The 13,507-nt window shown below is 32.5% G+C and overlaps 2 protein-coding genes across 2 annotated transcripts in view; both read right to left on the bottom strand.

Moving 5' to 3' along the window:
• Nucleotides 1-13,507, bottom strand: part of LOC129804714 (LIM and SH3 domain protein Lasp) — a 48,381-nt gene that overhangs the window by 33,598 nt on the left and 1,276 nt on the right. Inside the window, exon 2 of the mRNA XM_055852258.1 lies at nt 6,735-6,829. Coding sequence (XP_055708233.1) covers nt 6,735-6,829 — 95 coding nt within the window. The remainder of the gene's footprint in view (nt 1-6,734; nt 6,830-13,507) is intronic.
• LOC129804713 (uncharacterized) lies at nt 2,192-4,716 on the bottom strand. Its single transcript, XM_055852257.1, has 2 exons — nt 4,027-4,716; nt 2,192-3,962 (listed from the first exon to the last, which is right to left on the bottom strand). The coding sequence occupies exons 1-2, from the start codon at nt 4,476-4,478 to the stop codon at nt 2,354-2,356; spliced, it is 2,061 nt and encodes a 686-aa protein (XP_055708232.1). The 5' UTR covers nt 4,479-4,716; the 3' UTR covers nt 2,192-2,353.

Here is a 13,507-nt window from a genome sequence, read left to right as displayed (position 1 = left end):
TGAATATCTAACGGATAGTTTTTTTGTAAATTAAAGTTTGACCATTAAAATGATTCTAAGAAAAAGAATCCACTTAAGATAAGCAGATGTATAGCTCCAAAGACACATTAAAGTTTGACAATAACGACAGAGACAGACTTTTGCAATATATTTTGACGGACGATTCGAATATTAAAAAAATGTATACTTGAGATATCAAAAGAAGACATAAACCCGTGAGAAGAAAAAAAGGAAAAGAACCTTAGAAAAAACTTCAAAAAGTGCTATTTCTTACTAATTAACGGGAAATGATTATGCGAAATATCCATCAACGTCTTCACTTTTTTTCTTTCAATGCATTTCAAATGTGCCTAAGATCAGACCAACAAATGTTAGAATGAAGATATAAATGAAAGAATTTTTATATACCGGAATTTCGGTTTTTAAAAGGTCAAGCAACAAATTAAAAAAAAGAAACATTCCCAGAGCTTCTGAAAAAGAGTATAGTAACGTTCTGCCAAAACATTTGGCTGTGAAAGGAAATAGATTGCGTTTAAGAGCAACTGTTTATTTCCTACAACAAAGACTTTACAATATTACATGAAAAACTCTTTTAGAGAGTGTTCTTGGGAATTTTAAAAGACCTAAAACGAGATGGGAAATTATTATAAAGTTTACATCATTAAATTTATTATTGTTTTTGATGAAGATTTGCAAAAAAATGGGTTTGGGGAGGATCTTTGGCTTTGCATACATTCTGATTTCAAATATTTCATATTTTTCCCATGTTCATTTAATTAATCTGACTTTTCTATAGGTAATTTTAATAACTAGTCTTAAATCCCATATTTCCTATAGGGGAAGATTGTGAAGGTTCGTACTAAAAAAGGAGTCCAAGATTTAATATTTTTTACTGAATGCCACACACACCGAATCAATTATATCACTATATCAAAAAAATCTCTTACTTATTGGGTTCATAATTCTGCCTCACAAAATTTCTGGAAGTCCTTGGATTTTCCTCTACAGGAAAATGAAAATGTAGCTGCATTTTTTACGAATGTGTCCGCTTTAACTCTGCTTCGTACCATATTTTCCAACCTCTGTAGGCCTCATTTTCTCCGGAAACATTACACCGGACACAAAAAATTGGGCATCACTACTTAGATGGAACTTTCATCTACTTGTTTTCACCATTTGTAGGAAGTATCACGCATTAAAAAAATGAATTTTAAGCTATTTTTCTAACACATGTTTTTTGACACTCGGAAAACCATTTTTGTGCTTCATTCTGACAGCCAGTTAAGTGTGATTCTCTCATAATCACACCTATTGTAATCCTCGGATTTTCTCTAACACTTCCAATTGGTCTTACGGAACATATTTCGGGCATAACTGATTTCGAAAATTAGCAGCCACCAATTTAAAGTGAAATGTGGGAAATTCCATTTTAAAACAAGGAAATTTGAATAAGAAATGCACAAAATGTACCGAAGTGGTAATTAATGAATCACATCTATCATAAGCATATTTAGGCTTACTGTTTGATATGTCATTGATTGACACATTTGACATTAGCAAAACAAAAAAACATCTTGAAAAGTCCTAATTTTTTGGGAAAGAGTGTGTTTTTCTTGAAAAATGATGAATATTTTACTAATTTTTGTAAATTGTTCTAAGGAATTCTTGGATTGGATGAGTCAAATATCCTAGAGTGGCTTACAGGATTTGAGGTGTGGCTCAAAACATTGTGGTAGCCTCAGCGCCAGAGTCGGTAATCGGAATCTCGCTTATTTCCTCTCGATCCAACATTAGAAACAACTTCTCCTGGGATAAGAGATAATGAGAAAGGACAGAAAAATGAAAGATTGCTGGTAGGAAAAGGGTTTTCTTAAAGGTTTGCAATCCAGCGTGGTGTGTGATCATTGCATTGTGATTCTCAGATTCCATGATCAAAGATAACATCCTGAACTTCAAAGAGCTGCTGTAAACTAAACCCTGAAAGTTAGGAGAAAAATACTGAATTGGAGGAACCAAAAGTATTAATGATTATTGAACCGAAAGTAACCTCGTAGAAGAGATTGAAAATACAGTTGGATAAACTACATTCACGAATCGATCTTTCCCAATGCTTTACATCTAAACTTAACCAACATCCTGAAATCTTCATGAAACATCTTCCTGAACATCATGAAATATTTTCACATAAAAATGATATTCAACATTATTTTTATTGAGAAAAAGTGTTCGCTGTGATAACAATCCATTTTACATCCAATTCTGTAACTCAAAATAAGTAAATACAAACCCAAATTTGAGATAATATTGAATAATATACTTTTACAGCTTGTAAGTATTAGCATCTAGGATATTTTTACTTTGAAATTTCTCCCAGAGGTACTTTACGAGGTCGTCCTCGTTTCTTCTGTGGGACTACTGGCAACTCCGTATCAGGCATAATCGTCCTTTTGACACCTCTTGCAGTGCCTTTTTTCTGAATCTTCTTTTGGTCATTTATTTCCTTCTTTTCGTCCTTGATCCGTTTCCTCATAGCCATCTGCTTCTTTCTTTGAAGTTCCGGTGATCCAGTGGCTATAACAGACTGCATTGTTTTATTACGTGTAGATTGGTTTGACTTGCTGGGAGGGGCTGGAAGTGGCCGGAGCACTTCCAAGCCTCCAAATGTAAGCTCAGAATGTTGAGGAACCACATTTAAATTGGATGATTTAGAAAGATCGAATGGACCATCAGCTATAGGGAAAATCTTCTTAGGACCAACTGTTAGCATTTTACAGTCATATGCTTCTTGGCGTGGAGTAGATAAATCTAGAATTTGATCATCGAATGAGATCGACTCCTGCTGTGACACAAAGCTCTGGACGGGAATCATTTTTTCGTTATGCTCTCTATGATGAGGAGGTTCAGGAAAGACCTCTTCCTGGAAGTCTTGAGGGAATCTATCTTGCTCATTGTACTCTGCATATTCTTCACGATGATGAAATTTAGGAATACTTTCTTCATTAATGATTTCAGGAGGAATTCTTACTTGAGTAGTGGCCTCGTGGGAAAATGCGATTTTTGGAATAATTGCTGTTGAAGCCGTTGAAAATGATGAAGTTGATATATTTCCAAGGTTGTCTCCTGACACGCTGCGACAAACTTCCGTCGACGTGGACTCGTACTTAGTTGGCTCAAAGGATGAAAGCAACTTAGCGCTGTTCAAGGGATAAATTCCACTCTTCAAAAACCCTGCCTTGATATTCTTGGATGTCATGCTTTTTCGGAGTGGTTCTGCAGAGAGTCTGGCAATATTACGTAGATTTACTCGATTGCCACCTCCTGCTGATATCCAAGAATCGAAAGCGCTCGCACAGTAGGCCTTAAATGGGCCGAAGACACTGAGATCTAACGGTTGTGTTCGGTGGCTAGTGTGCGGTGGAAGAGTCAGCATGTGTATCCCACTGTCTCTGCAAAATTTTATTGCATCCAGAGACAAGTGGGATGCATGATTGTCAAGAATAAGCAAGATTTCATTATTTGTCGATGCAAAAGTATGATTTTTGAAATGATCAAGGACTTTAAGAAACGTGGGCGAATCCATATATCCTCTATCATTGTAGAATGCGATAGACCCCTCCAGACTACCTTCCATATACTCTGGATGGGTTTTCTTTCTAGGGAAAAGGTAGACTGGAGGAATACTTTCACCAGCCGCATTAACAAATGCGCAAATTGTTATGGATTCCCCTCGTTCTGTCGTGACGCATTTCCCCACTTGTTTAGCTTTTTTATCTGCCAAAACCTTTGGAGGTTGAAGTACAGTACTGAGTCCTGTTTCATCCATATTAAATATTCTGGCAGGCTCAAATTCGTGTTGCTTCATGATTTCTTCCAGATTTTTAAAGAAAATTTCCACATTCGCTCGTGTAAAGCTCGAGTTCCTTGCAATGGAAGTTGCTTCTGGTTTTCGTAGAGAAATTTCGCTAGAAACAAGAAATTCAAATTTTAAGACGAGAATAATGCATTTAAACAAGTTACTAATTCCACCTGTGTCTCTTCAGAAACCAATAGGCCCATGCCTGTCCAGCCTTCTTGTTTATCTCCCAACTTTCCGGAACCTTCTGACCAACGCTGATTGCATATTGGTATGCCAGCTCTCGGGTTGCTTGTAGTGTAAGCCCAAAATTGAGCTTGCAGGCGGCCAATAGATAAGCCACAAGGTTCTTTTCCTGGGTCATGGTGAAAATTTGCCGTGACGCAAATTTGTTTATCATGTCCTTCTTCTTTAACCCCATCATCAGAGACACCTCCTGCGACTCCGGCAATTGCTTTTTAACTATTTGCAGCCTGGAATACAAGGTGGTCTTTGGGATTCCGAACATCACGGAAGCATCTTTGATTCTCAGCCTGTTTGATACAATCTGCTGTAGAGCAACCTGCATAACTTCCTCATCTCTTTCACCTTTAATTCTGTCGTATTTTGTTCTTGATTTTCCCATATTTTCGAAATCAAAAGATTTTTCACAGACAATTTTTTTCACTAATCCAAAACACAATATCCACTGTCAAAGAAAAAAGCAACAACAACAACAAATGTCGTAATGTCAATTTTGACAGATTTTTTTACGAAGCAACAAAATTCAATTTTCTAACCTGCAAAGGTGGTACATTTTGTGAATTTTCCTAAACCTACAAAAACGATCTCCTTCGAGCAAAAGATTTTCACGGTAAATATTAACTCTGATAAACCCTCTACAACGTAGAATAGTTGTTTTTTTGAAAAGACACTTGAAGTATGAAAAAATGCATAAAATATTTGACATCAGAATTACGATTTTAGGCCCATTTTTTACTTTTGCTTCTTGAACCCAGGAAAAAAGTCCTAGGCTCCCAAGTTTGTCAGGAAATGTGAGATGTTGGACTAGCTTTGCGAATATATGACTATGGATGAAAATCATTTAGTAACTTGGAAAAAAATCAACTTTTACGAACCTGCGACGTTACGAAGGTGCAAAACCTTCCCCTATATATAGGTCAAATTCATTAAAGCAATATGGGAAAAATATGAAGAGTTCGGAGCCTAAAAGCCTTCCCCTACATTATAAGAGCTGTTATTATTGAAGATAATAAATCAATTACAGGCTAAATTTTGAGAATAAGATTATTGAAATGATGAAAATCATCTTTTTTAAGTTTCGACGATATTCTGAGGCAATTTAAAATTCAATTTACTAATCTATGAAAATCAAAGATAGGGTAACTGTACCAAATTTCGACCAGCTTGTAATTTCGGCCACTTCTTTGGCAACTTAAATTTCAATGATTTTTTTTTTGTTTTTAGCACTAGAGATTATACAATACAAAAAATAACAAAAAAAATGTCGCTTCGACGAACGAGATGATGTGAAAAGGACTTTGGAAGAATTCTAGAAGGGTACGGCACTATGATGACCATGTCACATATAAGATTAATATTAAGATTAATACTTTCTGAACTGCGAGAATGGTAAAAAAAGACAGCAAGTGTTTTATCATGCCTCTCTCTCGCGCTTCGCTCGAAAACTGACCGAATCACAGTTGGCACGCATGGAAAATTGCTCGAGTTGCCTGTAATACGATTCAGAAAGCAATTAATACGAATAGTAATATCTTACTCATCGTATTACTCCTTTTACTCCACTAGAGTGTACTCTTTCTAACGCAGGTGATGTTCCATTTGAAATTTTGATACTATATACCTCTCTCTCCGGCTTTTCTTAATATTAATATTAATCTTATATGAGGCGCTCGGAGCAAAATTACATTTATTAGATTCGGCGAACAATATTAAAATAATCTAATGTCAGTGAAATATTTGAACTTAATACAACACTAAGCTTTTTAGGAAAATTTCAAAATTGAATAATATAAATATTAAAAAATTGTTTTCTCATGTAAATTACAAAGAATATTAATTTAGAAATATTAGAGATTATAATAAATTTACATAGTTATATAATTGCTAAGGAAGAGAAGTTGAATACCTCCTTCTTTTATAAAACATATTAGGTTAGTAAAGTGCCATGTGTATCAATAAAAAATCATGATGAACTATAAAGCACTTTTACAAGGAAATTTATTGATTTTTATTTTTAATCTTGTTTTTCCTTGCATATTTTTTCTTTAGTACAGATTTTGAAGGATTTTTGAGGGATATATCCAAGACTATTTTGTTGTTGTCAATATATTGAGCTTTTCGTGCAAACTTTCAATTGCTTTATGCTTATTCTACCTTGTCCCATAAGTTCAGGAATTATTCACCTTTATCTGTTTTTCCGAATATAAAAAAAGTTTTTACCTCCGCCACTCAACTGGCGGAGGTATATTATTGAGATACATCTGATCGCTTAGAAAAAAAATTATTTCACCTGAAGTATATCTTAATTGAAAATCTTATTCTAGCGGAAGATTATTTCTTTCAAATTTCGTTGAATTCCAAGAAATCACCTTATTCATGTTTACTGCAAAATTTTTCAATTATTTTCTATGCAATTCCATAATAAACCATAAATAATAATGTGACTTATCAAAAAGTATGAGTGATACATTCTTAGAGACTCACACTACTGACGAATCACAAATTTATTTGGTATTTGAAGTGACGTAATATCTTTTTTTGATATAAAAAAAATCTCGAATGAGTCAGTTGAAAATGTTTGAAGAAGAACTCAATTGAAATTCTTGCATGCGAAATGAGAAATATAGGGTACACTTACGCTTCACAATATGGCAATTTATTGAATCCTTTGTAGGTTTTCATGTTTAAAGTCATTCCACATTCGTGACATTTGAAACATGCCTTGTGCCATGACTGAAAATAGAAGTAGAAATAAAAAAAAATCAGTTTAAATTGGGGGAGATTGATTTAAATGCTATTAAAATGTATCGCGTAATTTGATATGGCTGTTTTAAGTGCAATTAGGCATGGTTGTAATTGATTTTGTTGATTACCAGAGAAACTGTTTCAATTATCTCATTAAAAACTGTGATATCAAGTGAATAGCATCAACAAATGCTTTAAATCCCCTTATTTATATTTCTCAAATTGCTGTAAATATGTTCAAATACTTTGAATAAAAAGAGAAGTGGTGAAGGAATATTCGCGGAGTGCTCGAAAGAAAATTTTACTGTTCTTAAACTGTACCTAATGTTTTCTTGATTTTTGGATTTATGAGTTGGTTTTTTATTTAATTTGATTAAATGTGCATAGCGTTTTTTTCTTTTTTGGAAGAATTTCTTTTTTGGAATTAGGGCAAATTTTTCAAAAATGTTGAAGTAAAATGACTTTTTAAACAGTATTTTCTTGATTTTCACAGTAAAATTTTTGTGTGTTGCTTTAAGAAATATATTAGGGTTAGTGTATCAAATTTCGACCAGTTTGCAATTTCCGCCACTTCCTTTGTTCTTTAAATTTCTATGCATTTTCAGTTTTTGCGTGCTCTAGAGATTATAAAATGCAAAAATAAAACAAAAGATGTCGCTTTAACGAACAAGATGATGTAAAAAAGATTTTGAAGGCATTTGAAAAGGGCTAGGAGAATCAAGGTGGCCGAAATATTACCCAAAACTATGTCTATATTTTTATTTATTTTAAAATTGATTGAGTATGATTTTAGAGAAAACAATGAAGATAACCTATCTCCAAGGTTGCAAGCATCACTCTTTAAAAAGAAGTAACACACAAATAAATTTGTATTAAAAAATATTAGATTTCAAACTTAAGACATTGGCGCTTGCATGCAACTATGCCGATATTTGGAACAGTTTCTCTAGAATTCAGAACTATTTGAAAGTTTTACTAATGAGATCGGTTACCAACATTAAGACGGCTGTGGACATCATTGTGCAATAAATTGCGCTTTTATTTTTTGTATAGTAAGGCACTTTAAAGACAAACGTATGTATACAAAAATCTAAAATTAAATGTAAAAGAATAAAATCTAAAATAATTTTAAAAAATACAATTTTTAAGGTAAATAATTCAATGTTAATAAATGTTTTGGGATCAAATAGAAGCTTCTATATTAAATAATCTTTCTATTGATTTAAAATATTCTTGTTATTGGACTAACAATTCTATGGAAAGAAAATTAAAATATTGGTTTTTTATTTTTTTTTATTTTGCGTAAAAAATAAGAGAAATAAAAGCATGAATTATTGATTTCCTTCAAAGATGCTCAAAGGTTAATTTATGTGAGGGGTCATTAAAGACCAGAAAACGATATCTCTAACCGTTTAGCCTCTGGATAACGAATTCATTGTAATGTTCTCTTTAAATAGCTTAAGATATGTGAATATGTTTTTTTTTTTCATTTCGAGCAATAACAAAATGTGGAGTACTTGAAATGTAAGCAGTATAATTAATTTTGCAATAGATATGTATTGCCTGTTTTTGTATTTCTCTGAATTGTTTGCCGGCTATTGCATAACTGACTTATTAAATATTTGAAAACATTGCTCTTTTTTGTGGTAAAAAATATATTTTAATCCAAATGTTATCATTTTGCCATAAAAACTTTTCCAATCTTATCAATTTAATTCCTCGTGCCTTTTATCACGCTGTCAATTGGTAGAGATAAGAGGACTTTTGAAACTAATCACACGGAGTATTCAGAAGTTTCCAGGAAGATTATCTAGACAAAATTCCATTCCAAAAAAAAAATAGCAGGAAGGAGCATAAACATAAAATTCGAATTGTCTGAAAACTTTGTGATATATTTGATCAGCTTTTTGAACAGAAACACTTCTGTGCAAAGTCTGCTAATCAACTTTAGAATATCCCCATTTCTGTCCAGGTTCTGCTACAATTTTCCTTGACACCGAAGTGCGCTTATATTTTGTTTTTTTTTTTTATCTTTGTTTTACCATTTGCAGAAACACTGATTGATATCTCCAACATAGAGAATCAAATTCTTGCATATTTATAAAACATTTATTTGGATGCAAGACTGAAGCTTCATAGTTCATTATGAATTCAAACGATATCCAAGCCAATTTCATTCCAATGATTTACAAGACCGATGAATCTCTCAATTTTTCTCTCTCTCTCTCTCTCTTGCCTTCAACTTCTTCTATTTTTCCACGAGAAAGTCATGCATATTTTCATGGGTGGTTGACTTCCTCTTTCATCCCATACTTTATACTAATTTTCATCAATCATCATTGGTACGGATGCTGATGGGGAGAGAGAGAGACAGAAAAAAAAAGATCTTCAAGATACACACACCATCGAGCAATCGCTTCATTGAAGAATTCCATTTCGCATATTGTTTACATCCGTTTTTGTTTAAACTCTTTCACTCTATCCATCGCACACCATAATACTCTAATTATTTTGAGCACATACTACACAGTTTTTTTTTTATTTTTTTAATTTATTTATTACCACAAGAGTTATGTGAACCCTCAAAATAAATTGCTTTAGTTCCTCTTTTGATTTCATTTTGGCCAACGAGAAGTTATTTAGCTATATAGTACATTTGCCCTCGTGCGTCAAAGTATTTAACATAAAAGTACTTCTGCAAATTTAACATCCTGCTATTTGCATTTTCTTATACGGATTTACTGTCTTTGTTTTACATATTGCAGAAAAAAAAAACAATGAGCAAAGTGAGCAAAATTGGCAGCTGGTTGTTAACGAAATCTTGTAAAACGCGTTTTTTGAAAAAAAAAAGAAAATAAATAAAAGAAAATAAAACAAAAATTGTAAATTATATTTTATGTAAATTGTAAACAATAATAAAATATTTTTCTCTTTACTTTTAGTTTCCTTTTTAAACAAAATTCCGTTGACGTAAGGTGTGAGATGTGTAAGAATTTTTATGGGGATGTATTTTTATCATTTGAATATCTGTTTGGATAACGATATTATCATGAATGAAATAATTAAGTTATAATTTTTGGGAGTACCAGAACGTTTTATTGAAATATCTATGTATGTATGAAAAAATTCTATCAAGAAATTTCTGTAAAACAATTCAAATTCATACAATGATACTCAAGAACGCAAAGTTATGTTGCGTAGGGTAAAGTGGTACAAATTGGACAGGGCTTTTTTCTTGATAAATTTAGTATTTCATATTTATTTGTATATTTTTAATGTTTTAGTTTTATAATTTGTTTCCTTGTGCTTAAAAACAAATTTATTACTGTATTTATCAAGAAAAAAGCCATGTCCAACTTGTACCGGCGAATTGTCCAACTTGTAACACTATGTTCAACTTGTATCACTTTACCCTATTTGGTAAAAAGTCTAAAATTTGAAGTTATGAATTAATTTACCTAAAAAAAAGTCGCAATTTGATAAAACCGAAGTTCGATTAATACTTGAGCTAAAAGCATTTTAGACTAAAAAGGAGTGGCAAAACATCCCAGGCATTACGAATTGCTCGAACTCGTGACTTAGATGCTGCACCTTAAAAGTAATTTTGCATTATTTACCGGTTCCCAACCGATTTGAACCGATTCATAAATCACATTTAAAAATTCCTACAAGTTTTAGGAGTAATAAAATTGTTTTTCTAACAAAAAAATACTAATCGGTTCATTACTGGTTCACAACCGGTTTGAACCGATTAACCCTCTAACGGTGTTTTCTTTAATATGCGAAAAAGAGTTCTAAAACAATGTTTTCTAGGATAATTATGATCCAATAAAGTCGAAAAAATCATCCATTCTTCATTATCTTTTTTAGTTTAGGCGCTAGGTGAGAAAATATAAAAATTTTTTGAAACTCTTTTTGCTTCTAAAATTCACATTTTTAGTTTTTTCAAATTTTTTAAATAAAATATTCAAAGTAGAATGACATATCTTTCAGTAAAAAAAAAATTATTTTAGTCAGATAACTTTAAATCGATATTTTTATGGAAATTGGAAATTAGTTTTTTTGCACAAATATTTTTTGTTGCTTTTTCTCTGACCTGTCACACAAAACTGGGAATAGCAACAAAATGAAGATTCAAAATGAGTTCAAACTTTCAAGAGATGTTTATAAGACTATTACCGAGGACACTATAGCACTTTTAAATAAATAAAACCTTAATTGTCGCTGTAAATGTGATTTTTGTGAAGACCGCCTGGAGGCGGTCTTACCCGTTAGAGGGTTAATCATTCACTCAAAACATTGCCCAAAATAGTTTAGGAGTAATTCAATTGATTTTCTGATAAAAATTACTTAACGGTTATGAATAGGTTCATTACCGCTCTAAATTAGAGACATAACCTATTAGAACCGTCATGGCAAAAATTCCAAGACCTTTCCAACGGGTCCAAATATGATACTGATCCGTTGATCTAGAAACTTTTTAATCTTTCACCTTGAAAAATCGTTATAAGCAATAATGATTCAACGATTTTTTCGCATATAGACGAAATAACCGCCTGAGTACCCTCTAAAACATATCCAAAAAGGAAAAAAATTGTTCGACGCGTTTTCGAGGAATTCCAATAACATATGTGGAGGGCAAAATTAGGGGCATGTTAATGGTCCCAGGGTCGAATTATGAAGTGTCTCCCGAAGGTACCAAGACTCTCTAGCCGTTTGGACTCTACGTGGTAACGGCCGGACGGAGAGACGAATAGACGGTCAAACTGCGTGACGTCAAAAACCTCGAAACTTCAGATTTCAAAAATTCTACTAACATATTGGAGGGTAAAGGGTCGAAAACTAGTGGAAGACCTGGACAAAAGCAACCGAGAAGATGTTTTGGGGCAAAATTATAGAGGAGATTCTGGTCTATATTCCGCAATTGTTAGTTCATTTACATCTTGATAATTTGATTTAAATAAAAAGCTTGCAATTTTTCAGAAATTTGATTCCAAATTGCTGTAAATATCTCTCATCTTTAGTTCCAAATCGAATTTGTATGCAATCCGAGTTTGCGCATGTTAAAAATCTCACCTACAATAAGCTGATCTTGGCTTATCACTAGCTATCCATATTATCAGTTTCTTAATAAATATGATACAAAATGAAACATAAACGCACCACGAAGAAAATTCTGTTATTCTTAAGATAATAAATTCATACAGAACAAAATACAAAAATCGTTAACCAGATTCAAAAAAAAAAATTAAATGTCATTTTAATCCCCGGACCAGGCGATTAACCGAAGAGAGCTGTGTACTTTTTAATTCGAACGACAGTTTAATTTTAAAAAAATGTGTTAACATTTTTTAAAGTCTGTTTATGATTAAATAAATGATTTTGATGAATAAGGTAACTGTACGAAATTTCGGCATAGTTGAATGCAAGATGCAAGCGCCAAAGTCTTAAATTTGAAATGCAATTATTTTTAATACAACTTGATTTTTTTGATATTTCTTTTTAAGGAGTGTTGCTTGGAACCTTTTAGACAGTTTATCGTCTTTGTTAATAAAAATATAGAAATAGCTTTGGGTAATATTTCGGCCATACTGATTCTCATAGTTTCGTGCCCTTCCGGAATTCCACCAGTCTTTTTGCACATCATTTCGTTCGTTAAAGCGATATTTTTGTTTTTTTTGCATTGTATACTCTTTATAATTGAAGAACTAAAAATTCATGGAAATTTCAGGAATAAAAGAAGTGGCCGAAATTGCAAGCAGGTTGAAATTTGGTTGAGTTTGCCTAATTCCCGTCTGGCACACGGTAATGGAAACTCACAGCGTTAAGGCTTTAATTAACACCCAGCTTTAGGCACTAATTTAGGCCTTATTGGTAAGATATGAATGGTAGGCCTAAATAAGAACTAGTTTTTGTCATTTGTACTTCATGTATATTTTTAAGGGGTATATTTTCTATATGGGAGTTTCTTAAAAATAAGGTATAAAAAGGATTAATTCAGACTTTAGTCGACGCTTAACTGGTCAGACAGGTTATGTGTGTATACAAATTAAATTATGAGTATTTAAACAAAAAATTTTTGGAATTTAAAACGTTTAACGCATTTTTTTTTTTGTAATTTCAATGACATTTCGGTCCAAAATGCCCAAATTTTAAAGGGCCTACTGTACTGAATGCGAGAGAATTTGATTCTCTGGCCTTTTGAAATGTTTCTTGTTTGAGGTTAGGCGACAGTCCTTTCCCTAAACTAATACTACATCACTTTCCCTAAATTAAGATAAATAACTTTAGAGAATATATCAATGTCATTTATTGTAAAATAAATGGAATTTGTTGCGGAAGTTACTATAATACGATAATATTGAGGAAAGACCAAAGAAAAATATGGTTCTAATTCTAATTCATAATCCACGCAAATCTTTCTTCACATAACCTCATATTTTACATTTTGAACACAACCGTCCGTCGTTCAAATTTGAGGAACTCGACTGTATTTTTATTAAAAATTGATGAAAAATACCGATAAAAATTGATACGCCAGTCAGATACAGAAGCGTATGAAAAACTAATCGTCTATCATCGACCTTGACTCATTGATAACGCAAAAAGCGGAAAACCTCAAAGAAATTCCTCAGAGATCTACTAAAATTATCTTCCCAAAACATC

Source organism: Phlebotomus papatasi, chromosome 2 (genome assembly GCF_024763615.1).
Source record: "Phlebotomus papatasi isolate M1 chromosome 2, Ppap_2.1, whole genome shotgun sequence".
NCBI lineage: Eukaryota > Metazoa > Arthropoda > Insecta > Diptera > Psychodidae > Phlebotomus > Phlebotomus papatasi.
The sequence above is the reverse complement of the archived record's forward strand: the minus strand, read 5'-3'. Positions and strand labels throughout refer to the sequence as shown.

Excerpts from the sequence above, each read along its gene's own strand:
- LOC129804713 (XM_055852257.1), bottom strand. The coding sequence starts at position 4,478 with ATGGGAAAATCAAGAACAAAATACGACAGAATTAAAGGTGAAAGAGAT. Across the intron at positions 3,963-4,026 it reads TGGTTTCTGAAGAGACACAG|CGAAATTTCTCTACGAAAAC; the intron begins GTGGAATTAGTA and ends TCTTGTTTCTAG.